Source organism: Lutjanus erythropterus, chromosome 10, assembly GCF_056507025.1.
Source record: "Lutjanus erythropterus isolate fLutEry1 chromosome 10, fLutEry1.hap2, whole genome shotgun sequence".
NCBI classification, from domain to species: domain Eukaryota; kingdom Metazoa; phylum Chordata; class Actinopteri; order Lutjaniformes; family Lutjanidae; genus Lutjanus; species Lutjanus erythropterus.
Genome location: NC_139326.1, coordinates 35021240 through 35048721, shown reverse-complemented (window position 1 = coordinate 35048721; position 27482 = coordinate 35021240). Strand labels below are relative to the sequence as shown.

At 42.8% G+C, this 27482-nt stretch overlaps 1 protein-coding gene across 1 annotated transcript in view; it reads right to left on the bottom strand.

The window, feature by feature from the left end:
- cux2b (cut-like homeobox 2b) overlaps positions 1-27482 on the bottom strand; it is a 119143-nt gene that overhangs the window by 38619 nt on the left and 53042 nt on the right. Inside the window, exon 4 of the mRNA XM_084729161.1 lies at positions 1800-1878. Coding sequence (XP_084585287.1) covers positions 1800-1878 — 79 coding nt within the window. The remainder of the gene's footprint in view (positions 1-1799; positions 1879-27482) is intronic.

The following is a 27482-nucleotide window of genomic DNA, read 5'->3' as shown; positions in this document are numbered from 1 at the left end:
GCGCATTCAACTGGATAGTAAGACCCTCCATGATGGCAGAGTGGGAATGATTTCCGGTTTATGGAGGGAGAGAGGACACGAAGGAAGCATAAGTTAGCGTAACGAAAACCCTGTCACAAACCATGTTGTGCCACCTATTTCCAAGCATGTTCAATACAGAAGTGGGCGTGACGACTGTGATGTAGTTGGTAAGCAACTTCCTCATAACTTTGCAAAGCAACAAAAAGTAAGATTTGATTACTGTAACTTTGCTTGCAGTCAAGTAGTTATTAAAGTAATGTTACATTTTATACTGAGTAATTATTACACAATTAAAGTGATGTAATTAATGTTTATTTGGATAATAAGTAATGAGTAATTAACTACATTTTTCAGGTTATTTTCCCAGCACTGTGTTGCACTCAGTGACCTTTGCTGAGATAGAAAATAAGTGGCTTCTCTTTGTATGAGTCTCAGTGATACAGTGAAACAGACTCTCTTTGTAAAGGTAAGGTCAAATGGAGGTAGGAGGCTGGCTGTGTTACGTCACCTGATGTAACCTGACACAGGAAGGTCTACTATTGTATACTCAATATAATGACCACACATCTTCGCTCTGTGTAAATAAGTACACTGTGTATAAAGAAACTTAAAGCAAAAAAATGACAAGGTACCTTGCAAACAAAAGATACTGTAATTTTTTTCCAACACATAAAAGTTGGCTGACAGTGGCCTTTCTTTTTATTTTAAAGTCTTTGTTCTTGAACATTACAGCTCTTAGTTGCCTCTTTTCTCTTCTTGAGAGGGGTTTGTGACAAAATATATCCCACAAGACGCTACTGGGCTTGAATTAAGGCCTTGATATAAAAGGTATAGGTCAGAAAATCAAACTGAATACATCTTCAAAGAACGGTATTTCTTATCAAGGAAATAACTCCATTCAAAGTGTGTGTGTGTGTGTGTGTGTGTGTGTGTGTGTGTGGTGGCGCAATATCAAGCAGGGGACTTCAAGGAAAAATGGAGACCTTTAAAAGTCAGTTGCTGCCGTCGCTATTTCTCTGACGCAGACTTTTATCTTGTATTCATTGAATCTGTAAACAGCATTCTCTACTCCTGCCACAAGTGTTTCTCTGATCTAGACTGAGATTGGGCTGCGTTTTGCTGCCGTCTCCTGCAACAAAGAGCAACACAGTACATGTGCCCTGACATTGAAATAACAACTGAATAAACACACAATATGTCTTTCCTCCGCTCTAACTTAACTGTCTTTGCCCCTCTCTCCCTTTTCCCCCATTGGCCTCATCAGGCCCGCGTTCCGCACGAAGCCAGGCTTCAGTTGGGATTTTAATTGGCCCTCCACAATCAACAGCAGAGCTCCTCAAGGATGTGTTCGCTCCTCAGCCAGGCTACACTCAAGGACCAGTGCTGGGTTTTGAAGTGGCCTCACGCAGAGTTTTGGAAACCACTCTGAGAGCACAGACTTTGAAAAACAGATAAGAGCCACAGGGTATAGGGTTTCATGTATCTTACATCCATGTGCTGTTGCACCATATCTATCTATGGCAAGAAAATTACTTTTTGGTTTGTGTATGTTGCTTCATATATACATGATATGTCTCTGTGTGTATTCTTATAGGGCTGGTCCAGAGATAGTGGTAGAGGTTTGATAGGGAATTGATCTCGGGGGAGTGATCTTTGAAGGGTGAAAGATAATTCTAGAAGTAATGTGTGTGCGTGAGTGTGGTGTTTATACTGCTGCTGCTGCTGCTGTTGTTGTTGTTTGTGAAGATGCACATCTCTGGTCTTAGTGGGAGACTCACCTGGGGCCTCGATAAGCTGTTTGTAGATTCCCAGGAACGCAGACTCTGCCTCCTTACTGCGCTTGTTCAGAGCAACCACCTGCAGGGGAGAAGACGCCATTAAGGTAAACATCGACGGATATAATCCTGGCATATGTCTAACTCACGATGCACAGCCATATTTACATTTCAGGCATTAAACTGATGCTTTCACGCGGAGCAGAAAACGCTTAAAATCTTAAATAGCTAACAATGAATCAATAGTAAACAGAGCAAAGGTCAACCTCGCCGCATCCTTCCAATAAATGAAACAAACATCCCTGCATGCCGTGTATATACACTATATCACATATAACACCTGTATAACAGAGAAATACTGTGCAGTGCATAGACTGAAGGGATAGTTTGGATTATTTAATGCGGGGTTGTATGAGGTACATACTGATTCTCAGTGTATTACCTACAGAAACTGCCGATTGGCACATTTGGAGAAGCAAGGAAGAGTACCAGCATGGAAGCTAAGCAATGTGTAGCTGTGTGCAGGGCCGGACACTACAGGTATTTAAGCCACCTAGAAATGCCAATATAAGTTTTAGTATACGCTATATTTGGGATATTGTCACCGCTTTATTTTTCCATCAGACACCTCTCTTCAAACCAACCAAACTCCATCAGTCATTTTACCTTGTGTACTGATGCTGATCTTCCACTCAGTCTGTTAGTTTGTCTGTTTATTTTCTGATTTCTGAGTTTCAAAAAGGAAACTTTGGATTCCCCAAAGTCGCACAATAACACAAACAAACTAACAGACTGACAGATTGAGGCAGTGGTAGACCAGCAACTCACTTGTTCTGCAAGGTAAAATTACTCATTTCACCTGCAGTGTTTCCTTGGTTTAGAAAGAGTGATAAATGGCTTATATAACAGCAATTACCCATCAGAAAATGCAGACTGATGGCAAGATAAAGAGTTGAAAATATTCTACATATAGCATGCACTTGAATTGATGGTTTTAAGTGTCTAAAATGCCTTTTGTATCCATCCACAGCAGTGCATTGCTTAGCTTCTATGCTGGTACTGCTCTCTGCTTCTCCAGCTGAAGGCCTGTCGACCAGCATCTACTGTAGGTAATACACTGACTATCAATAAGTGCCTCATACAGATCCACATTAAATAATTCTGTACTATTCCTTTAACCAGTGCAAAGGCTGTGTTTCTACATGAGCACTAACACTTACAGAAACAAGGCATAAACTATGACCATATCCTCCCTGTTTAACTGCCAAGCTGCTGCATGTTGTGAGGTGACATTTGGCCTGTTAAATGTAGGTGCCGGCGCGCGCGAGAAGGCTCGCCAGTGACAGTGGCCTCCATCACCAGCAGCACTCGGCACCTGCTATCCTCGACTCGGCGGGTGATGCAAACCAATTAACGATTCATTAGGAGGGACAAAGAAAGCGAATTAGCCGCCACCTGGCCCCATGGAGAGGGCACCTGCACTAGTGGGTATGTGGGTTACCCAGCTCCCAGCTCCCGCTAAGACCTGGGGCCTGTTTGCGAGTCAGAGGACGCGCTGTAAGCTGCCTCTCGACGTCCTCTACTCTGCAACAGTAAATCAGATCAGGCTGGTCCAAATGACCCCCCACTCCAAGAGCAGACGGAATTCAAATTATTGTCATCTATTGTCTATGTCATTTCTGTCACTGTTGATTACAGCCTCCGTTGGATCGGCTCAATGGACTCCACGACGGAGGGTCAAGCAGCACAGTGTGGCTGAGCCGGGCTGCTCCTCGTCGGTATGACTACACTTGAAAAACATTCATTTTGCAACGACTGAAAACACTTATGAGAATGGTGCTGTGTTGGGGCTGTTTAGTGGGGTTATAAATAAGGTGTGTGGAAAACAGCGAGGGAGACGGAGAGCCTTTGATTTACTGGAAATGGCTGGCGTCTTCCCTGGGGAGGCATAACGACAGCATCATGTTTAAAGAAATATCATAAAGATCAAGCAAATCCCCCCCATCACTCCCACTTGGAGCAGCTCAGAGGAGTTCATGGAAAATGGAAAAGGCTGGAGCCCAATCAATACAGATGCAATAGTCTGCAGCTCACAGCCAGCTCCCTGCTACACTATGCTGTTGTTTCACTCAGCTATACCCCAATTTAAGCCCCCCACCCACCATCCTCCATCTGCACCCCCCAGCCACCCCCGTCTCCCCTCCTCTTTCCTTCCAGGACATGACGTTCATGTTGGCATGTTCGCTCGCAGACGGTGAAAACGTGTTAAGCACTCTAGCCCCATAAACAGTTCTGAGTACATCAACAACAATTTGTTGGTTCAACTAAGGTTTGCTTTACCCCCACTGATGACAAACTGTTTCATGTTTGCTGCGTTTTCTCTATGAACAGGAGCAATTTTGTGACCATGAGTGTCACCACTAGCCAAAAACAAACCTCCGTTCTTAAACAACGAGCAAAAGCACTTGGTGACCACAGGCGTAGATTTCGGGGTGGTGGAGGATACACGTCCTCATCAGTATTCAGAACACACGCATTTGCCCCCCCCAATAAAACATGTTTAAGTTCTGTTTTCTGTGCCGTATGTTTATGTGAATGTGAGCAGGATTTCAGAAAAAAACTAATGGCCTGATTTTCATGAAACTTGGTAGAAGGGTGTAGCATGGGCCAAGGGAAAAAAACGTTGATTGGATCTGAATCACAGGGAAAATACACAAGGTATTTTTCACTTCTGTCAATGTTGCAAAATAGGGCATTTGGGCTTGGTGGAGGTCTTCACTCTCTAGGTGGCATTCTAGTTTGAATTATCACCTGGTGTCTGATTTTTGTGCTTTCCTTTATATAAAGACATTTTGACTATAAATACAGGCAGAAAAGGCATGTACTGTGCATTAAAAAAACACCAAAATGAAGGAAATAAAGTGTTTGATGCTCAAAATATCTGGAGGGAGGACCCCCACTTGATGTGCCCCCCCACAAAATGTTGAAACAAAACCTACACTCTAGTTTGAATTGTCACCTGGGGGCCTAAATTTTGTGTTTTCTTCTACATAAATAAAGATATTTTCACTATAAATTTATTTGGAAAACAGTTTACGAAGATCACCAGAATGAAGGAATAAAGTGTTTGATGCTCAAAATTTCCTGAGAGGACCCCTGATCAATATGTGTCTCCCCAATGTTGAAACAAAACCTATGCCCTAGTTCAAAATGTCACCTAGTGCCTGAGTTTTGATGCATATGGTGCATAAAAATCCCCAGAATGAAGAAAAAAAGTGTCTGACAGTCAAAACTTCATGTGGGAGGACCCCTGCTTAATATGCCCCCCTAATGTTGAAATGAAATCTACACACTTGTTTGTGACATCTAGACAAACTACCATCAACCTGAGCCTCCACCTGAGCTACATGTCCACTACAGCGGGGTGGCTGAACCCACCACCACCAGTCATCAACTTTTCACTGACAGTCTGCTGGCTGGCCCGGCTCCCTCTGAAGCATATACATCAAATGAGGCTCCCGACTGCATATGTAAAGAGCCTGAGATCCTGTGAAGGCAACAGCGAGGGGCTCCTTCTTCCAGAGACAAGCGGGGGTCTCCTGGCCCTCCATCATCCTTTAACGAGAGAACACGGAGATTACCTCCACAATCACACCATTAACCTGCCTACAGACGCTAGCAGAGACATCAATCACACGCCTGCCTGACGCCTTCTCACGTTAGTGCCCGCTATGCGTATAGGTACCCCCCCACACACACACACACACACACGCACACACACACCACCGCAACCCACCCGTGCTATCATCAAAGCACTCTGAGGTGTCGTGCATAATATGGGCTGATCAGGGAGTCATCTTCATCTCCATGCTAATCCACCTCCAGCCAAGCACATTGGATTTCAGAGCCAGAATCTCGCACTAGCAGATCCGAGCAGATAGGGCCGTTGTGCAGAGAGCTCGAGGAAGGACTGCAACTGGCTTCTCCTCTTTTGGATGCGAGATATGGCTCTGGCCCTGGCTCCGGCTCACAGCGCGTTCTTTTGTTTTTCACCCGTTTTGTGATAAAGGATATGGCTACCGAGGGAATGGGCTTGGCCACAGGTTGATTTTACAAGCAGGAGTAAAGCCCGGGGCAGAGTAGCAAGAGAGAGACAAAGGAAACCTGTTAGCGCTCCTCCATAACTCTTCACGCAGCAACAGAGTGGGCAGAACACAGCCTCTGGGACAAGGCTGCTGGGAAATACTTACTGATAAGCCTTTGAGAATACTTACAGTACCCGCTAGTGTGTGCATCTGAGTGTGTGTGTGTGAACAAGCTAGCATGTGTCGAGGAGAGAGGAATAAATGAAGGAGGAGAGAACAAATCTAGAATGAAGCAGAGGAAGCAGAGTGAAGGGCTACTGAGCGACATACAGAGAGAGACGGAGAGACAACGGAAAAGAGAGGTTCCCATAAAGAGCGCAATTAGCAATTATGCAGTCATCAATTACAATTATCACAACTGGTGATTATGCAATTATCACTCTAAATCATCGTTTCCCCCCTCTGCCTTACTAGTTTGCCACCCCCTGCGATTTGGTTGTTTGAGGATGGGTTGTGATGATGCAGGTGATTAGAGTGTGTGACGATGATGGGGGTGTTGGGCGGGTGTCAACGCAGATCTTGCACTCTGTGTGCGTGTGTGTGAATGCTTAGAGCATGTCTGCCTATGCATCTGTGCCTGGGTGTATACAGCATGTGATTTCATTCTCTGGTTTTTCCCGTGCGTGTGCGTGTGTGCGTGTGTGTGTGTGTGTGTGTGTGTGTGTGTTTGTGTATGTGCATGCAGTGTTCATGGATACACTGCTCCCATCTCAAGGTGAATGTGGTCGGTGTTGTGGGTGGTTTGGGGACAGCAAATGTATGGTTCCACAGTCCCTGAGGCCTCTAAATTACCTGTCATCTTCCCCATGATGCAAAGGTCAGTGCACAATCATAGGGAGTCCATCCTACTGTGCTGCTCACTGAGCGCCAGTCCAGCCCACAGGCTGACAGGATGTCACAACAACCCCGATCCCGCTCCATGCTTATTAGAACAAAACAGTGGGAAGCCCACCGCCACCACAACACCACTTGTCACAACACCTTCCAGAAGAATCCACTGGATTCCTGACAAACGTCCAGTCCTTGGTGTTAATGTAAGTGCTGAGACAATGAGGTCCTACTATTCTGGTCTGTTAAGTTGCACTGAAATCTACAGCTGGAAGTGTTTTGTTGTTGTTTTTTCAATTTAATTTTGATTGATAAAACATTTCCAACAGCTAACTTCAATTTTTCTCCCAGTATAAATATTTCTTCACCAATTACTGGCCATGGGTGTTGTGTTGAGGAATCCACTTTTCCACAGTTCCTCATAATAGCTTTTTTACTTGCACTCAATAATATTTTAACCAATATTTATCCCTTCTTTGTACATTTTCTAAAGCATACAAGGTCATAGGTAATAAATATTTCATATCCATGTATCTATTAGGGAGGCACGATAATATAAGCACATCATCTGTATCGTCCGATAAATGCTTTAAATCGAAACATCCTATTGTCCTGAAATGAGCATTTCTGCAGATATGACAAGTCCATAACATGATGCCTTTGTTATGTGCATGCAACACAAGTATGTCTGTGATGTGGAGGTTTTGTGACTGGGCTGAAACGGATAGCAAAGTTCCTATTTGCAGTGACTGTTCAGCGTCAGTCATGCGAGGAGGAGCCAAATCATATTCCTTCAACACTACAAATTTAATTTCCCATCTTACAGCGATCATCCCAATCATTATGACTAACCTGTGAGGAACAAAGAGAAGCGGGCACCAGGGCTTTATATTGCCCAGTGAATGTGCATATTTTGAAAAGCATTGTATTTTTTGTCTACATTTTCCAGTGGGTGTAATAATATGTTAACACTGAAAAACTCGATCTCTCTTTTCAGAAATCATAACCCAGGATGGCCAGGTAGCTCAGTTGGTAGAGCGTTCTACGTCCTGTGTTCAGAGGCTTTGAGTCCTCTGCAGTGGCTGTGGATTCAACTCTCGCCTGCAGAGAACTACGAGCTACAGCCACCAACAGTTTCTCATGATTGTGTGCATGGTGATATGGATGGCAGATGGTAAAAGGAAAAGGTGTGAATAATAGTTCTGATAACAATAATGCAATGGTTAAGCGAACTCATACATCCTGTACAAATTAATCCTTATATTTTCAAAGTCATACAAGAAAATGCTGGTTGGAATTTATTCTATTCAATTGTTTTTAAATTCTCTGGCTTCCGTTGGATAATTGTAGATATATATTTTTTCTTAATCAGCAAAATGTTTCCATATTTTGCTCAATATTGTCTTCTGTCTACTGAAGAGCCAAATAAAGGTCAAAATTACCAACTGATCAGATTTTTTGAAAATTAGGAGATGCATCTCAGTGGCTGACTGGCCACAGGAATGTTGCATCACTCAGGGAGATTCTGTTGTTTCAATACTATGTGAACAGTCCAAGGAAGAAACCTGCATGTGCTTTCCATTTCCTTTATATGTGACAGAATTTTCTGTTCAGAATCAGGGAAAAGATCATATTTTAGCTGTACCACCCAGCACTTTTGCAGCTGTCACTGCTGGCGTTTGTTTTGGGTTGAGTGTAGGTTCAGAGGAGAGGCGGGAGGAGAGAGATGAGTTGGTGTGGAGTGACTGATGAGTGGGTGGAGGAGAGGGGCAGAGGTAAACACTATTGCAATACGGTCTGGACGGAGAGAGACCCGTGTACACCCACACACGCACACCCACGTACGCACGTACACACACTTGAACTCAGAAGCATGCAAACACACGTCAAGTCGCACTCACGCAGATGCACACTACACACAGACTGTGTTTGAGGGAAGATTTAATCATGGTGACACCCATCTCGGAGCGGTGGTAGCAGCATGGTGGTGGCTGTGGCCGTCTCTGGATGCCCGGCGAGATGAGCAGTCAGAGCACTGACACACATCTCGTCGCCACGTCAATTCCAATCAGCGGTGCCTGTCAGTCAACGCGCTGCACTCACAACGGACTGACGCCGCCGCCACTCTGCCACTGCAGAGCTGCCGTCTCAGCCAAATAAATGGCCAAAGCTGACCAATATTCTTTTGTACCACTTATCTGCTTCTGATGCGAATCCATGCTGCAACGATGCAGTGACACACTCAGAGTGAAAATACAACTGGATTCATGGACGCTTTATGGGAGAGGCTCACTTGCATTTGGGTGGAAGCAGAGTAAGATCATGCAGAGTATAGAGCAGAGCAATTTCAATATAGGTTTCAACACCTTTTTATCAAAAGAGATGACAAGAAGAATTTTATTACTTATGATTTTTACAGCTATTATTTCAGCTGAAGTTAGTAGAGGTCCAGTGTGTAAGATTAATGGGGATTTACAGGCATAATACGGTGGAAATTGAATATGATGTGATTAAATATACTATTTTCATTAGTGTATAAAAACCTGAAAATAAGAATCATTGTATTTCTGTTACCCTAGAATTACCCCTTTTGTGTCTACAAAGGGTGTGAATCCTTGTCCATGGAGGCTGCCATGTTGCACTGCCATATTTTGAGCTCAGAATAGGCAGAGAGTTTCTCCTATGCGTGTGGAGGAAGAGTGCGAGGCTGAGGGTTTGCACTCTGTAAGCTCACCACTAGATGCCACTAAATCCTACAAACAGTGGTCCTTCAAACAAAAATAAGAGGTCCACAGCCATGCTAGCTGCACTGAGCTTAATGCTAACATCAGCATAATAACACAGTATGATCACACTGACAATGCTAACATGCTAATGTTTAGCAGGCACACTGCAGCTCCTAGTATTAGTACTGTTTAATTGATTCTTCAGTTTAGTCTTTAAAAGGCTATTTTGCTACAGCCCCAGAACTCTTCCTGAACTTAGGTTTTTATATTTATTCTAGTTTTATTTTCATATGAAAATGCATGCTATGTAGTCTATATAGTCTATTCTCATCATTTCATCTAATTTTTACAATTTTTTACTATTAATTATGGCATCTTTCCTAGTTTAAATTAATTTTATTTCTTTTTTACATGAAGCAATTGCTGCACGTAATTTCTTCCTTGTAAAACAGCAGCATTACTTGTATAAAAAGTGCTAAACAAATTACTGTAAGTTTATTGTTACTGTTTATCATGTTAACAAATCTTAGTTTAGCATGTTAGCATATTAGCACTATACATAAATGTCATCTGAGGCTGAAGGGAGTGTCATTAGTTTTTAGATGTAAATCAAAGTATATAAAATCTTGACATAATCGTGACGCTAGATGAAAAGTCGGGGGTTCACCAAAGTTATTACAAGTCACCCTGAGGGGAACCTAAACGTGTATACCAATCCATCCAACAGTTGTCAAAAAATTTCCCTAAAACCTACAACTGTCAACCTCTTGGTGGTGCTGGATGACAAGTCAGAGATCAGAGGATCAGAAATCACTAAGATCCATCCTCTGGGGACCATCACTGTCAAAACTGCGTTGCAATCAATCAAACAGTTGCTGAGATATTTCAGTCTGGACCAGAGTGGTGTACAGATGGACCTACACTGCTATCCTCAGAGCTGTGCTGCTCGCATGGCTAAAAAGGCAGATAAAGACACATGACATAAGGTGTTCACTTGAATATGAGAGAAGACGAAATGAGCGAGACCTTGGGTCACTGCCCCAGTGGAGACTGGCGATAATGACCCGGGCTGAGTGGAGAGCAGATCTCTATAGATCAAGGTAGAGCTGACGTAATCCCAACAGACGTGGCACACGGAGCGGCATGAGAGACAGAACATGGCACGACATTAAACCCAGATCAAAGTGCCTGCTGTCTCCACTACGCAGCAGGCGCCTTCTGGGTCCCCCTCACCATCAACAGGCGGCAGGAGCGCCGCGTTACCCGCCCTCTCGACAAAACTCAAAAGCGCCAGCCTCGGTGCTAACATCTCAAAGTCACGGCAAAGTCAAAGTCAAGAGCCTGTGAGAGACAAACGCGGGGAAGAAAACAAATCTTTTCTGAATGTCTTTGTAGTTCAAAAGACAGGAGTTGTCATTTTCTTTGAGCTTGCGCTTTCAAATGTTTGATGCAGTGAATGACCTAAACCTTGAGGAGAGTGTGTCTGCTGAAAACGTATCTATCATGGCTCGATGGGAGGGAGCGGGGGCGTGCTGAGGCTAAGATGAAGGCGCCAGTTGATGTGCTGAAAGGGAGGGCTGTGAAAAGTAGTAATGAGTGCACCTGGACTAGATTTCAGAGCAGGGAGAACTGTTAAGAGGAGAGGAGAGAGGAGAAGTGTAGGTAAGGGCTAATTATAAAAATAAAGTGCCCCCATTATCCCGGTGCTGTACTGCCCTAGTGAACAAAGCTACAACAGATGGGGTGTCATGGGTAACTGTGCCAATGTGAGCCAAAGCCCTGGAGTGGATGGACCCTGGCAGGGCGCTGGTGGAGCGGCCCTGGCAAGGGGGAGGCACAGCTGCATATCTCGCCCTCAGACACATGTTGACAGTGTTTCTGTAGCCCTGCCTACACTAGTCAAGGTGAGACAGCATGACACGAGGGGAGAGGGAGCGGGAGAGAGCGCTCCACTATGATGGATAGCGTTCTCCATCCACCTCTCCTCTCTCTCCCTCTTAGAAGGCTGGTGACTTTCCAGTGAGGCAATTATCATTGCGGAATGCATAATAGCCTAATTAATTACAGGTGTCAGCGCTGCCTTTGTTTCAGCATGGAGGAACATCATGCCAAACCCGCATCCGCTAAAAAGAGCAGCACTGATGAACGAGCCTTGAACCGCAGCTAGAAGAGCGCAGCTGACGGAGGAACGGGATCTGTGCTGTGGAGACGACTTGAAGTCTGCCAAACAATCCTGCGTCTGTTGCTAACAGAAGATGGATTGGAAACACATGGTGCAGAAATTAGCTCCATTATTTGCTTGATAAATCTGCTGTTGTCAATTGCGGTGCTCGGAGGAAGATCTCAGGTAGGGCCCCGCGCAAGGACGGCTCTGTGGGTAATTTGGTTCCGAGTGGCAGAGACCGGCGCGGCGTTGGTGGCAGTGCTATCAACAATGAACCCCTTACCCGGCGTTCCTGACAAACACGGCATATCATTTGTCCTGTCAGATTTGCCGATTTCATTCATTGTAGGGAGAAAGCCGGAAAGCAGACAATTGGCGGGGAGGGAGAGGAAAAAAAGACCTAACAGGTCCTGCGAAGGAGAGGAGTGAATGATGGGGTGACTAGGGAGGAGAGACAGCGCCGAGATTCCTGTTATTCTCCTCCTCAGCTAAACACAAGCATACATCGGCGCAGAACTTAATAGAACGTCACGTTTGGTGTGTGTAAGTGTGTGTGTACTGTACAGCAGCGTGTGTGTCTTTCTATGGGGGGTCGTGGCGGTAGGCTGATAATCCCTCCACGCCCCCAGGCAGTGGGGGCTCATTGTAGAGTACATTGAGTCTAATAGGAGCGGGCGCTGCAGTTGTATGCAGCTCTGCCTGCTCCCACTGTGAGAAGAGTTTTACATAATTAATGACTGTTGATGTTTCCCAGGTAGTCGCCCGGCAAATTCACTCCAGACTCGGCTGCCACCGTCGTCGGTTCCACCGAGAATGAGCGACACCAGAACAGACAGCTTACATTACAGGCATAAATAAGGCAATTTTGTACAGTGTCTTCAGACATTACTGTGAGGGGGGTTCAGGGCCGATGATTCGACTTGCTTCAGAGAAGCACTCAGAAAGAGCTTTTCTATGTCTCGGAGTCTACAGAGAATTTGCGCTTGATCCGAGTAAAACTGCTTCCTTTAGTGTTTTTATAATTCTGTATGCTGTTGGAGACGCACAGATAGAAGAGCGCCGCCTTTTCAAGATAACAGTTGACGGCTCCAGACGGATGATCACTCGTGTCTGCGCGAATCAGTCTAATCTGAACGTGGATCTTAATACACGTGAGCATGGTGGTCTGGGTTTGTGTGCTCCAGACCACTGACAGTCTGCCGAGGCCTCGGGGCCCGGCACATACTGCTGGGAGGCAGTCCACATTTATACTGGAGCATGTTAAATTAAACATTTAAACACGACACCAAGGGAAGGCTATTTTTTACTGCTCTCGGCCCACTAGTCATTATTAATTTGTAATAACCTTTAAGGCTTTTTGATGTCATACATATTTTACAGAGAGATATCACTCCCAGCCAGACTGGAGAGGGCCTGTCGATGACAGATCACCAGAGTGCCACAGAAATGTGCCTTCATCTGCTATAATTAGGACCAGGTGAAGGTTAAGAGTGATCTTTGGACTGTGGGTGTATGCATTTGTCTATACGCCACCTCACACGCTCATGCATCAGGGCGATGACATGTCAACACCCAAAGATTAAAAAGTGTGGCGGTCCAAAACGAGAGAGGAAAGCAGAGACCGGACAGGGAGAGCGAAGATTTTCCCCAAAAATATTTTCCACCACGTCTTTCTGGCAGCGGCCTGACCATCATTTTAAAACCTTTTTAGGTATTTATGAATGCCCAGTGTAAAGGAGTTCATTTCTGCTGCATAAATCAGCAGAGTGGTTGAACACTGGGGGGTAAGGGGACACATTAACAGCCCACTCTCTGTCTCCTTCATATTCCTCTGTTAGAGGGCTGGCCAAGGCCCATCTTGCTCCCGCTCTGCTGGGAGGTCCTCCATGCCCGCTGGATGCCAGCCTAAAGCTCATGTACGCTGGTGCCAACACGCCACTAAAAGCTGTAAAACAAATGAGCTCTGTTTGGTTAATGTACGCTGATTGACCTCTGCTGCCAGGCATTTGATGTCATGATTGTAATGACCAGCTTTCCTGCCTGATCACTCATATACAATGTGACAGGCACGAGGTGGCATTTCAATCTGAGTGAATGAGGGGCTAATCAGATGAGATCCCTACAACAGCAAGAGCCCATGTTGTTTTCCAACACATATCCTAGCAACTATTGATAACAAACATTCAAAATGTATTTGTCACCATTTCTGAAAAGGTCAGTTTAGCAAAATTACATAAAAATGTGATACCTTATGTAGATATGTGATACCTATCTTATGTAGTGAGGCAGCTTTGGTTTTATTTTCAGGTTTTCAGATATCAGCATCTGAGATTTCTGCTTCATTCCAAATAAAAAATTAGCCTGGGAACCAGATGAATCTGCAAGCACGTTTCATTTGCTCTGGCACATATCAGAGTTATTATAGTATTCACTTTGGTTTCAATTCAGTTCACTTTCAGTTAGTTTAGTAAGAGTGGATTAGTTTTCATAGTTGTAAAGTTTAGTTTTAATTTTTATTCATTTCAGCATTAGTTTTAGTTTTATAATAATAATGAGGGTATTTGTCAAAGGCAGGATTAAAGAGGTTCAAACTGTGAAGGCAATTGATTCACAGTCATCATACACATGCACTGATTGACATAAGAATGTCACCGGTCCAGATTTGAAAAGCTGCATGTCAGTGGCATCACGTTTCCAGGGCAACGCACCAGGCTGTCAAACTAGGCAGCGCTGATCAAATACGAATCAAGAGTCTGTTGCTCCTTTGCCTATTTCTCGTCTCAAACGTTTTCAAGAGTAAAATCTCAGTCTACTGTTTAGCTGTAATTTGAGAACTTTTGTTGCCGGGCCAAGCACTGCCCCAACTTGCAACTGTCACTCATCACATACTTCATTGCTCCGATTGGCTGTAGGTCTAATTGGCAGATGCACCTTGGAAATCAAAAATGATCTGAGAGATCCTAGGCTAATTCAGCAATGCCAGGCTAATAATAATAAATAAAATGCAAAGCCAATGGAACTTCACTTGTAGTGGAGTATCGAACAAGTAGTCATATTTAAAAACTCAGTGACTGTGCAGTTGTTTCAACCTTTTTTTGGTTAACATGAAAGGTGTACTTGCAACCTTTTGTTACATGGTGCATGTCTGTTGTGCATCTATGAGCAGATTAATCAAAGCGTGACTTTCCCCTCTAAGGCTGTTTTATTAAGAGCTAAAGCTATATAGTATTTCAAAAGAGAGAAGAAAATATTAGAAAAGTCTCTTATTTTGTCTGATGTCTTACATAAGGAAGCCTCTCTTGACTCCTAAAATTCATCTGGCAACCCCTTCTCAGATTGAGCATGATTGATTATCAACAGTTTTCACAGTGGCTTTTTTTCAGAAAAATATGCACAGTAGAAAATGTTGACAGTGAGATCTGTGGATTGTCCTGAGTAAGAAGGACATTGTTGAAAGACATACTGTTTCTGAACGTCTGAAGAATTCTCTACTGCAAGGACCACCGCAAAAATATGTTGTATTGAGCTGGAGGCAGAAATCTGCAAGATATACATTTCAAAACTTGCACAATTAAAACCAAATCTATTTACATCATTATATACCAGAGGAGGTAGATGAGAAGTATGTCTTTTTGTCATTTGCACTGCAAAATCAAAAACACATACTTTACTTTCTGGCCTTTAAAGCTACTTATTCATCCATCTCTCTATCCATCCATATAGTTTGGTGAGTTTTGGAGATATCAGAACTAGATGGCACTTGGCTTGTGGTGCTCAAAGTGCCAAAAAATACATTTGAAAAACTACGCAGCAGTGTCTCTTTCCAGACATCGTGACCCAGTTACTCAAGATAATCCACAGACCTTGTTGTGAGCTGAGTCTGTTGTGACTACTTTGTTTCTACCAGAAATAGCACAACAGGTAAAATATGTCATTTTGATTTTGGGGTGAACTGTCCCTTTATGTGAATTACAAGGCAGGAATGCTGCAGAAATATTTGTTTCGCTTCACAATAACCATTCTTTTTGTTACATCATTGTGAAGCAGACATTCAGGAGCACTAAATCAATCTTAAGCAGCCTCAGAAACAACTCTTCAGCAAGCTTTATATATAGGACCTGACTTTAGTGGTTATCTATTGGATGCTGAGCGTTACATAACCCTCCATATGCTCAGAGTGTAGGACAATTCCATACGGGTTATAAATAAAGAAACCTGACGCACGGCTGCAGCCACTGTGATTTGGGCAAGTTCTCACATGGGATGTCATAGTTCTGCAGTGCTAGCCCCACTGCTATTTCAGGCTCTGCCTCATTAGAACATCCGCCGTGAGTGAACAAAAAAAAAAAAAAATAACAGACTGTACAAAAGACATTTCATTAGGGAAGAGAAAGCATGAAGAGAACGTTCACCCTCACAGCCGCAGAGCGTTCGGCGCTAAAACTCCACGCGTTTACTACATTAAGGAATAGATGCACAGTGAAGTGTCACCAGGTAGGCTTCAGAGATCTGTGTCACATGATCCCCCACACAGAGGAGGTCTGCAGGCCTCGCTGACAGGGGCACAAACACGCAACCTGCCACAATGACTGCAATTACCCCATATCCACTGCCTTCAGCGGGGGGGAGAGCGTGTGTGTGTCTAAGTGTGAGAAAGTGAGTCGGGACATGCGATTATGCATGTAAGTGTGAGTTCTGGCATGAGAGAGGAGGGGGAGAAAAAAATACACATTATTGCGTGACTGCCTGTACCTGCCTCTGTGACTGTGTGTGTGTGTGTGTGTCAGAGCGTGGTTTGGTGTGTGTCTGTGGAGGCCCCTCTCCTCACACCACAGCGGCTGGCTAATTTAGTTAGGGAATAGCTGGCTGTCCTTCAGGTGAATGGACAGAGATTGGTCTCAATATGAGATGTAATAAAACAAGCCCATCACTGGATCTCACCGCACCTTCGGCTGTCCTTCACATGTCTCGCCAGAAGAAGACACACGCCCACAAACGCGCATATACACACATGCTGACACACACACACAAACACAACCCGAGGAGGCCTCCACGGTTTGCTATTTTGAAGAAAGCCATGAAACAAATATTACTTTTTTCAGTTATTTTAGAGCCTACCTTCTATTTATTTAATTTATCACCACTGGCACTCGGACAATATATCAATATTATACCAAATTTACGATTTGACACTAGATATTATTATATTATTATACCGTGATATGATATAAATGTCTTCCTGGTTTTTAAAGCTTCATTACAGCAAAATTATGGAATTTTATGAACTTACCAGACTGTTCTAGCTGTTCTATTATTTTATTTTACCCACTTTATCATTATAGCCACATTACTGATGATTATTAATCAAATTCTTTTGTGTTAAAATATGTGACAGCACCAACAGTCATCCTACAATACTGTTCCAGTATCGATAAATATTGACAGAGGTATTTTGTTTTTTAATATTAACATCTTCACAGACACTTATGCAAAATCTACATCTCAGTTATCATAAAAATAATGGTAATTCTGTGACAGTAACTCATTTCAGCAAAATCCACATACAGTATTCAAGTAAAAATACTTGTAATGCAGAAAAAAAGCCACTGTGAGGGATCTATTATTAGATACTGCATTTTTAAATTGTTAATACTGATGTGGTAACGTGCGAGTATCACTTAGCTGTTTGAGATGGAGCAAGTTTCAACTATTTTATTTACAGCTCGATGGTCTACTGGTTCCCAACCTACAGTAGCTGTCCTCCCAGAGGTCACAAGATTAATCTGAGATGTCTTGAGATGATTAATGGGGCAGAAATTAAGAAAAAAACAAAGTTCTGCTACACAAATTAATATTAATTTTTGGCACTCTTCTATAATCTTCAGGGTTGTGTAGTAATGCATTATTAAAAAAGTACATGAGTAAAAAAAAGTACTAACAATTTATTTTCATGTCCCCTTTTTAAAACCGCACTTCTGCTCTTTACATAAGTATATTTCTGAGACAGTAATCTACTTTTTACTTTGCTGCATTTACCATTTATATCTTTATACAACTCTCATGTCATGTTTTTTAAGTATAACCTTCATCTTTGATAGTATTGATATTAATTGATATTGTAGCAATTCATCAGCGACAAGGAGCCCCAAATAACTCTGCCTTTTTTTTTGCAATTTGTCACAAGACAAAGAGGTTGGAAAGCACTGCTTTAATCTGCTTTAATCCAATTTATTGTATTTTATATGCTTATTATATGAAAATCTATCTGATGTGACTCAGTCAGAAATCATGTTCATGGATGAGATAATAAGAAGTTTAAAGAAGTTTTATTCAAGTTAGGTTTAGCTACATTTACAAACTTCCTTCCTCGCTCTCTGATGTATCCGACATATTCCGTGTTCCCAGAATTTCTTGCAACTAGCTAGCAACAGCTAGCAGGAAACGCACTGTTAACCTTGAATAAATGACATATTTCTCTGTGTTTGAACATTGTTGGAAACGTGGAACTACTACTACTAACAACATATATAACATATGTTGAGCGTTCTTAGACATTTTAATGTGGGAAAATTATATATAACAACTTTAATATTTTAATATGAACTCGCATTAACATAAGATAGAACTTTATTAATCCCAAAAGAAATTCTTGTGCCACAGATTGATCAAAAATAAAAGTAATTTAAGAATAAAAACAAATCAGTAATAAACAGAAAGCATGTAAAGGGTAAATGCAAAAAGCAGTCCCTAATTGAACAACAATAACAGTGAGATAAGTTAAGCAAAAAAGTAAACTAAGATCAACTAAAATAAGAAAGTAATATTAGTTAAGTTAAAGTTAAGTAATATTTTACCTGACATCAAATAATTTTTGCATGAGTAATTTTGCGCATGATCTTGAAGTAATATTGCACATAATATTGATATTATTGTTCTAGTGACTACTGCTGTCAAATAAATGTAGTGGGATGCAATACTTCAGTCTGAAATGTAGAAGTATGAAGTGGCATGAAATACTTAATAGTGCTATTAAACCCTGCATGTTCATTTCATCCAGGGAGCTGCTGGAGCCCATCATGTCTCCTGTATACTAACTGAGTCACAGTGTCTCTGTGTAAGGACTGAAGCATGGCCGACTCCACCTGTCCTCCCATTTGGCTGCAGCCGACTCTTGCTCCTTCCTGCCAGCTGTTATAGCGTCCAGGGGCCTGCATGGTGACCAGCAGCTTTTTATTCCCCCCTCTGGCTGTCCCCTCAGCCCCACTCCAGGCTGGAGCCCCTCGCTCCAGAAGAAGTGCTGGAGCCTTCCCACTAAATCCACCGAGACCCAATTACAGGGACTGCAGGAGAAAATCACGAGGAGATGCAAAGTTACTTTGCTTTAATTGAGGATGTGTTTAACACTCTCCTCGGGCCACCGTGGCCACTTTATGTCTTGGATGAAACAGAGAGCCCTGCAGTGGGACTTAAAAACATATATCTGTTTGTGACAAAGGCAAAGAACACTCTGATCTGTGGGCTTAGATATTTAAGGGCGGCGGGTGTGATTTAGGACGTCGTATTTCCACTGTAAAATAAGAATAAAACAAGCAGATTGCTTTAAAGTGTAAAAACATGTGATTTGTGGCGAAGAAGCAACACTTTAATGTGGGGTGTACATTAGAAGAGTTGCTCCCCTCCCTGGTAAAGAGAGTTAACTTCACTCGCAGCTGCTTGTTTTAATAGAGCCACATGTTAATTAGTATTGTAGTTAATCCCATATTAGAGAGACCCAAACTGTCAGGTCATATTATAAACAATCGGTCCTAATGTTCGTGCATGTGACATTTGGAGCTGCTATCTCTTCTAGCAAAATGTTCCCTAGGTACTAATTGGCCTACTTTACGCTGTCTTTCTTTGAATTGCCAGTTTCTTTATCATTTAGGATATTAGCCTTGACAAGCATCATCCCATACAGCATAGGCCCACTAAGAGCAGAGACGAGCTGCATCTTTTCTTTTTTTGCAGAGGGACAGCAAAAAATGGGAATAAATGATTTACACTAGCATGTAATACTGCGAGATCTACCTTCATGGGATATTAAATACAATTTGAAAGAAGAATAAAAGTTCAAACACTTAGCCAGCAGCAAAGTAAGTGTAACTTTTCTCTGCTTGCATTATTTAAGATAGGCTCCATCATTTTATCAATCTATCGATCTCTCACCAGAAAGATGAAAATGGAAAAATAATGAGGCCGATGAATGCTGTGTAAAGAACATCAATGTGCAAAATTTAATTATCTGCGCTGGAAAGAGAAGGAAAAATGTGTCGGCTGTTTTCTAAAACAAAAAAAAAGTGGGGAAAAAAGGAGCAGTTAATATTTTTCCCTCTCTGCATATTTTAATTACCAGATCAATCATAACTACGTACTGCAGTACTGCAGAGAAAAGAAAATTGCAAGTCTAAATGAAAAACAATAGATTTGCTTTAAAGTCTTCGCTCTTTTGAAGTCTAAATTAAAATTTCAGGTGCCTTTACAAGAGCCTTCTTCAGAAAGTTATGATATTTAATTAGCGTGTTTAGATTTTGCTGAAATTAAACTTCACAGCCGAGCATCATGTGAAATGAAGACTGGTATTCCCAGGCTTTCAGCAGGGGGGGAAACACCGCCGATGAACAGAGGGAATTAAATCACTTCAGCACATGTGGGCTGTGTATCCTCTGACAGAAGCTCATGTTCTTTTTGACTTGTGCTGCCACCGGCTTGATCTGAGGCTGGGTCTCGCTGTTCAATGGAGCAGAGAAACAACTTTGCTCTCCGACTGTCTGTGCAGCTCCTGTATTCTGCGCCTTGAAATCGGAGAATCGCGCCGTAGAATTGGCGGAGCAGCTCTCCCCGTTCCGCCTTTTCCTCCTCGCATGAGCTTTTCCTGGTTGTGCGAGCACTGATGTTTATTTCTCCTGGCATGTCCTCGCCGGCGCTGAGCCACCGATTTCACACATTTTTATTGGCTAATTTGACTGTGCTCTTGCCAGCAGCTGAGAGTGAGCCAGGAGTCAGAGATCCTCGGAGACAGTGCTACTGCTACTGCTAGTGTTGCTGCTCTCTCTGGCTGAGGGTGCCTGGGGGAGGGTGGGGTGGGGGGGGGAAGCGGGAGAGAGGGGAGGGAGGCTCTCACCTGTCTCATAACAAGTAGTTGACCATGTTAGACTGAGGCGAGTTCGGTCTTAGAGACTGCCTCTGAGATTAGTTACTGTCTGCTGCTGGTGAGTGTCTGTTTGGCGAGGGGTCAGGAGGGGAATGTGATTGCCTGTCTCTTAAGGTGACAGGGGTTTAGAGCGGCGGATGTACACCCAGTCAGACGCCCAATAGGAGCGGTGCAGCCAGCACTATGCGTGCGTCCATCCTCAAACATGGCTAACATTTGCACAGCAGCGGCAGTCAGGCGTGACGTCTCCGGGCTCTGAGGTTTGTGCTGTCAGGACGGTAGAAATTAAACCTGGCACTGCAGAGCAGAATGTGCTGAAACTCATCAATTCCACATGGCTAGAGAGCCAAGTGCCTATTTATAACACCCCCCCACCCCCCTTCTTCTTTACCTGGTGTGCATCCCTGGCTCTAAACACGCATCCATAATGATGAATACACCCAACTGGGACGCTCCGACAGGGCATCAGTCAGGACAGGAAAACAAACACGCCAACACACACACACCATCAGATCACAGCACAGCAGAGGAGGGATAAGACTGACACTGGGAAGGCTGATGGAAAGGTTGAGGCGTCTCAGCATAAAAACACCCAGCAGAATCACAACAATCAGTCACCACACAGGAAACAAACAAGGGCAGTCAGATATATTAAACTTCTTCAAAAGGCCCAATCTGCAGCTGAAATGTGGCGTGCCGCTGGTGAAATACTGCCACCCAACTACCAGGCTTTTTTTATGTAGTCATTTACTGAATTGATGATATTTCATTTTAAAAGTGTCTGTCTAAACTTCTGAGGAACAGACTGATGGCATTTTGCAGGAATTCTTGAGTTATGCATTTCTGTTGTGGAAGAAAAATGTGTTCATTTTTATAATGTTTGCAAACACTGGAGACACAAATGACCTGTGTTTTCTGATTTAGTCAAGAGTTGTTGTTGTATTGGATTTGTTTCATTTAAAGCTTTAAGAGTACTGCATGTAACTTTGGAGAAAAGAACACATTCCTCTTTCATGTAAAAAGCTAAAATGATACCTGAACTTTGCATATCTGCAAAGCTTTTAATTTATATTATTAATATTATTTTAACAGCTGTATACTTTTACCTCTGTATGGATGGATCATTGATTAATGATGATTAATCACTGATGTACGGCCTGGCTTAGGTTAAACCCTGTCCAAGTGCCATAGAACATGACTTTGCCATTGACTGTGGGGGGAAAATGGTATATGGGACACCACAGGGTCAAATTTCAGGGTTATCAAATTCCATGGATCATGGATCGGTGTACAGACACAAGTATTCACCAATATAATACCAGCATTTTAGGCAGTATTGGAGGAATTATCAGGAAAACCCTGCTTTATTTGCTATGACCAGAAGCTTGTAGGGACTATTGCAAGCTTATGTTTGCGGAACACAAAGCCAGTTTTTGCTTTATTCGTACAAACTGAAGAGGTATGTCTGTAGCTGATAACACTGTAACATATGTATATGACAAAAGTATGTTACGTAGTAAATGGTCAAAGTTTGGATAGGTCTAGGAAAGGGTTTAAATAAGTATATTAGTAATGTAATTATGTATGTTAGAGGACAATTTGGTAGCAGTGAGCTTGCAAACTACAAGCACTTCATCTCACTCAGCCTTTCCAGGCATGTAGGAGGATACATCTCTCAGTCTTAAAGAAAAGACCCAGCTCTTTCGTGAACACCTCTGCACTTTATAGAGTGCAAAAAATATTTTTTCAAAATAAAAAAATCTGATGCATCCTATGCACTCTATGCATTGCCTCTTGCACTGCCTGTAGGCACCTATGTGCTATCAGACTTGAACTTTGCTTCATGGCACTTATGTTGTTTAGTCCTGACTAGATCTTTGCTTGTGTTGTATTAGCTCTCAGATATAAGTTGCTTTGGATAAAAGCTAAATTAAATTGGAAATTAGAAATGTAGAGCAAGTGCTTGGTTTGTACATATGCTGGGCTACTCTAGAAACATGGCGGCATGGCAGCAGATATTAAGGACTCATTCTAAGGTAACAAAAACTCAACCATGCTTATCTTATGCACTGGACCAGGAAGCTAAGGACAAATGTAGAAAGAGCAACAAAGTTTGTGATAGGAGAAGGACGGGTAGGATACTTTGAACTTTCACCAAAACAATAATCTCCTTTTCTTTTCAGCAATTCCCCAATTCCCTTGGATTATCACAGAAAACAGAAACAAGAAACTACCATAAATAGGACCAATCAAATTTCAATCATTGGTATACTACTATAACTACTGCAGCTAGCAATATACACGCTGATTGTTAGGAAGTGATTTCAGACACATATTTCTTTTATTCTATCCAGTTTCTCTCTTTTTTCCTCTTGTCTTAGTACAATCATTAAATGGAGTCAAGCAGCTAGTGCAAATTTTTGGCTCAAATTAAGGGATGCATCGTTATCTCAATTTGCACTGCCTGGAGCAGAATTTGCATCTGTTTGCATTGAATTTATAGGCACTCAAAACACTCAGTCCACATTATGTTTTAGCATATATCATAATTCTGTCATTGTCATTGTGGCCACGGTGGCCACTGTTCAGCAAGCGTTACATAGGCTCACTTTAAAAGAGTTTCGAACAGATTGGGTCAATAAACAGAAATACAACGGGTAACTAACTGAATATAAAAAAGGAGCTAATTGTAAATGGTCTGCTGAACGGTTTTCTGAGGATAAAATGGATCTGTGAAAATAAATGAGCGTGCCTCTCAAAAAGCAGTGCTGCCTTTAAAATAAGACTAAAAAAAGCCTTCGTCTGGGTCGTTTGTTAATTTGTCAATGTATGGACTTTGGCATTAGATAAGAAGACGTATTAGAGGTAAGATGGACAGTTGTACAATATTTGATCCAATATCCACATATAAGCTTGTTTGTCTTTGACTAATCATAATCAATAAAAGTTAACTTTAAAGTAACACAGACTGAAACAGTAAGTGAAGAGAAGTGCGTTAAGGTTGGGTCAAAGCGGCTTTTCTGCACTGATGTGGAGAACAGGCGAGGACATTCACCCTCTGGAGATGCAGAGGACGTGAAAGACTCAAGGAAGGTATTATCTAATGTCCAATTACACTCCTACGCCCCCCCACATCCTCCGCTCTGTCTCTCCTCTCCTCTCGCTACCTTCTTGCCTCCCACCTTCCTTCCCTCTCCTTAGTATGAAGAGGACACAAGTGATAAACCAGGAGCAGAGAGCCGGTGGTTTACATGGCCCTGGAGCCCATTATGTTCCCCACAATAGGGCTGGAGGCCTGGACGTGCTGTGAATAGGTAATGGCCTGGAGATCCTGGGCCTGGCCTGCTGCTCAATGAGCCTGAGACAGCCGAGCAGGAGACGGGAGACGGGCATTAGAGATACCTCGTCAGCCCAGTGTGGAGCAGTCTGGTCGTAGCCGGGGGGGGAAGCAGGGGCGGATGGGAGAGTGGGAGTGAGTGAGAGGAGTAGGAGGGTGTCGTAAATGCCCCTTACATAAGGTAGGGCATGAATAATAACACAAAGGGAATATTCAGAGGTAACTGTGAGGCAGGGATCTGGTTTATTGGCACAGAAATATGGGCCTATAATATACAATATACATAGGAATCAACACTAACTTGATTTTAAAACTGTGCGCAGACAAGAAGCAGCTTTTGCATCACACTGTATGACTCTGCTGCTCGCTTGTTTCCGACCCCACCTTCCCAAGTTAGCCATCCATTCAAGCAATCTGTACCTAATAACCGCAAGGTTTAGCCCATGATGAAGATCTGTCTTCATTGAGCTGGAAAAGCTGTAGCGTCGCCGAGCATTTTTCCTAACGGCGCAGTCCCTCATCTATGAAAGTGCCATAGAGCCCCTCAGACAATTAGGCAGGGAAAAGCTTTATGACCGTTAGACTCACTCAGTGAGCGGCACTCTCACCGCCAGCACCGCCAGGAGCGCTGGCTCGTGCAGAAAGGTAATTACGGAGCCTCTCATAATGACACGGAGGAAGCTTGCGTCATAACACCCACAGCCTTTTATCATAGCGCTGTAATTAATTATCATCCTTTACTCTTTGATTCATTCCACTATTCATAACATATTCATACATTCAAGAGAAATTATCATTTCCTTCAGGAATTAATCAAAAGGAGGAAGAGCTGGTCGTCTCTCGATGGATGATCAAAGACGGTGTTTGTCTACCTCGCCGCGTGGCGGGCGAGCTCAGGGCAAGGCACTGTGGGCAAGGTCTCTGAAAACACTGAAACACTCTGCTCGCCTCTTTCTCGACTCTGGCCAGATCGTCTTCCAAAGTGCTTTACACGACTGCATTTAGGCTGAAAACACAGCTGAAGATGTTTCTAATAAATGAGACCAGTACGTCTTTTTCTGTACATTATCCCTCATTTCATTCGTCATTCTACGGCATATTATCTGACAGGGTAGATTATTAAAAAACAAAAAACATAGGGTTGGGCAATGTATGGATACTATATCAATACTGTGATATCGCCTCAGATTTTGGGCACCGTTACATCATGATATGACAGAAGTTTTGTCTTTTCCAAGTTTAAAAGCTGCATTTCAGTAAATTGATCATTGTCTGAACTGTTCTAGCTGTTCTATTACTTGTTTTTAACCGCTTTGTCATTATATTCACGGCCAACACTTGATAAAAATCATCATTAGTATTTGTTAATGATTACCAAATGATTTGAATTTAGTAACTAGCAATAATGTAGAAATCATTACACAGAGATGAACCAGATATATGTAACACTTCGCTAGTGGTTATCACTTTGTAACTGCCTACAAACATTATTTGAATGGCTAGTCAAAAGTTGCAACTGATGATTATAATGGCTCACGCACTTACATACTTTAACTAATTTACGGTGTGTTACATTGCATTCTGTTTCCTTTGTGTGCCTCTTTTGCGTGTGTGACAGTCTACCTGCATATCGTCACAGTTTGACACGAGGGGCCACTGACAGAGCTGCTGTATTTGATGAGTTGGACGTGAGAACGTGGGCGTGAGAACGTGATCTGTAAATGGTTCATCATGATTAAAAAGCATATAGAATTATTACTATTAGTATTATATTATTGGTTGTTTGTTAACAGTAAAATATCTATGAACTAAAGTTTAATTAACTATCAATTTACAGTTTATTATGATTTGTGAGATTTGATTTGGCCATATCGTCCATCCCTAAAACAACATAATGGTCGGCTGATCAGCTCTGTACAACGAGAAGAAAGTTGTAATAGTACAAGCTCAGAAAATATGCTTTTTAATAGCCTTCTTTCTACCTTTCCTGAACATGACAGGTCAGTCATACAGGGAAGAAGCAGCAGCCATTTTGAGATCTCTATCCTCGGTTCCAGTTGAAAAAGCTGCTGTATAGTCAAAATACCTCCCGTGCTCTCATAGAAAACAACCAACAACAATAAGATGCATAAAAACGTTGTCTTCCCCCACATCATCACTTCCCAACCTCAGGGGAAGAAATGGCACAGTTAGACTCATAAACAGGTGTCCACCGGCCCCCAGTTCGCAGCGCTTTAATAGCTGTTTGATGTTTTTGATGTCTAGTCAGCTCAATCGTACCTTGCTGCTTGATAATGAGGGCCAATAATGATTCCTGAGCTTGAGGGGTTAATGGTATGTAACCGGCAGAGCTGCTAATTACACGTTACAAACTATTTATCAGAATCTCCATCTGCGCAAGCACCACAACTCTCATTGTGCACGCTAAATTACTCCACGGATTATCATTGTAAAGCAAGTTTCAGTAATTAGGGACCCATACTGCTGTTTTCTTTTTCTGAGAGCACCAAACGACATCAAGAGGAGAGGAGAAAAATAGAATGACTGGTTAATTTGGGCCTGATATTCAGATTGGTACAGGCCGGATGTGAGGAGGAAATCTGCCTCTGCTGAAGAAGGGGGAAAAAAAAAGGATACAAACGTACAAGAAATCCGTCACTGTTTTTTCTTTTTCTCCGCCTCACAAAAGGTTTATCCTGAGGGGAGTTTACACTCTAAAGTGAGAGGGAGGTGTAAATTGCGTTGAGAAGCCCACATAGTCTTGGTGCGACTTGGTGCAGGCTGCTTTCTGTACGTTCAGATGGCGGCGAGATCTTGTGCGAAAAGTTGTGTGAACGGTGTGGTCCGACGGGCCCGTCTCTCCAGCGATCGGTTATTTGAGAAATAACTGTCATATCCCACAGCCCCAAAGGTGTGCCTGAGACCACGGAGACATGTACCATCTCCTCCGCTTCGCCGTAAATTTTTATTAAAATTACCTTCATTATAAGACAGTGTTCATTATAAAACCAAAAACGCCGGTCTCCCAGGGCCCTGTGGATTAATAAGGACAGCGGTGTATTTTAAGCCGTAAACTCAGCTCCTCACTGTCCTTAATCTCCTTCCTACTTCACAAGGCCAAATTAACACCTCTCCTCAGCTCTGACGGGACCTCATTAGCAAACTTCCAGGGAAAGAAAGAGGAGAGCAGAACGAAAAAGAGGAGAAGAAGGAGGGAAGCGACCAATGACAGCCACCAGCTCTGGGATTAACCCTTTCTCCTCCTCCAGCTCCACGGAAAAAACTAGGTCGGCAAC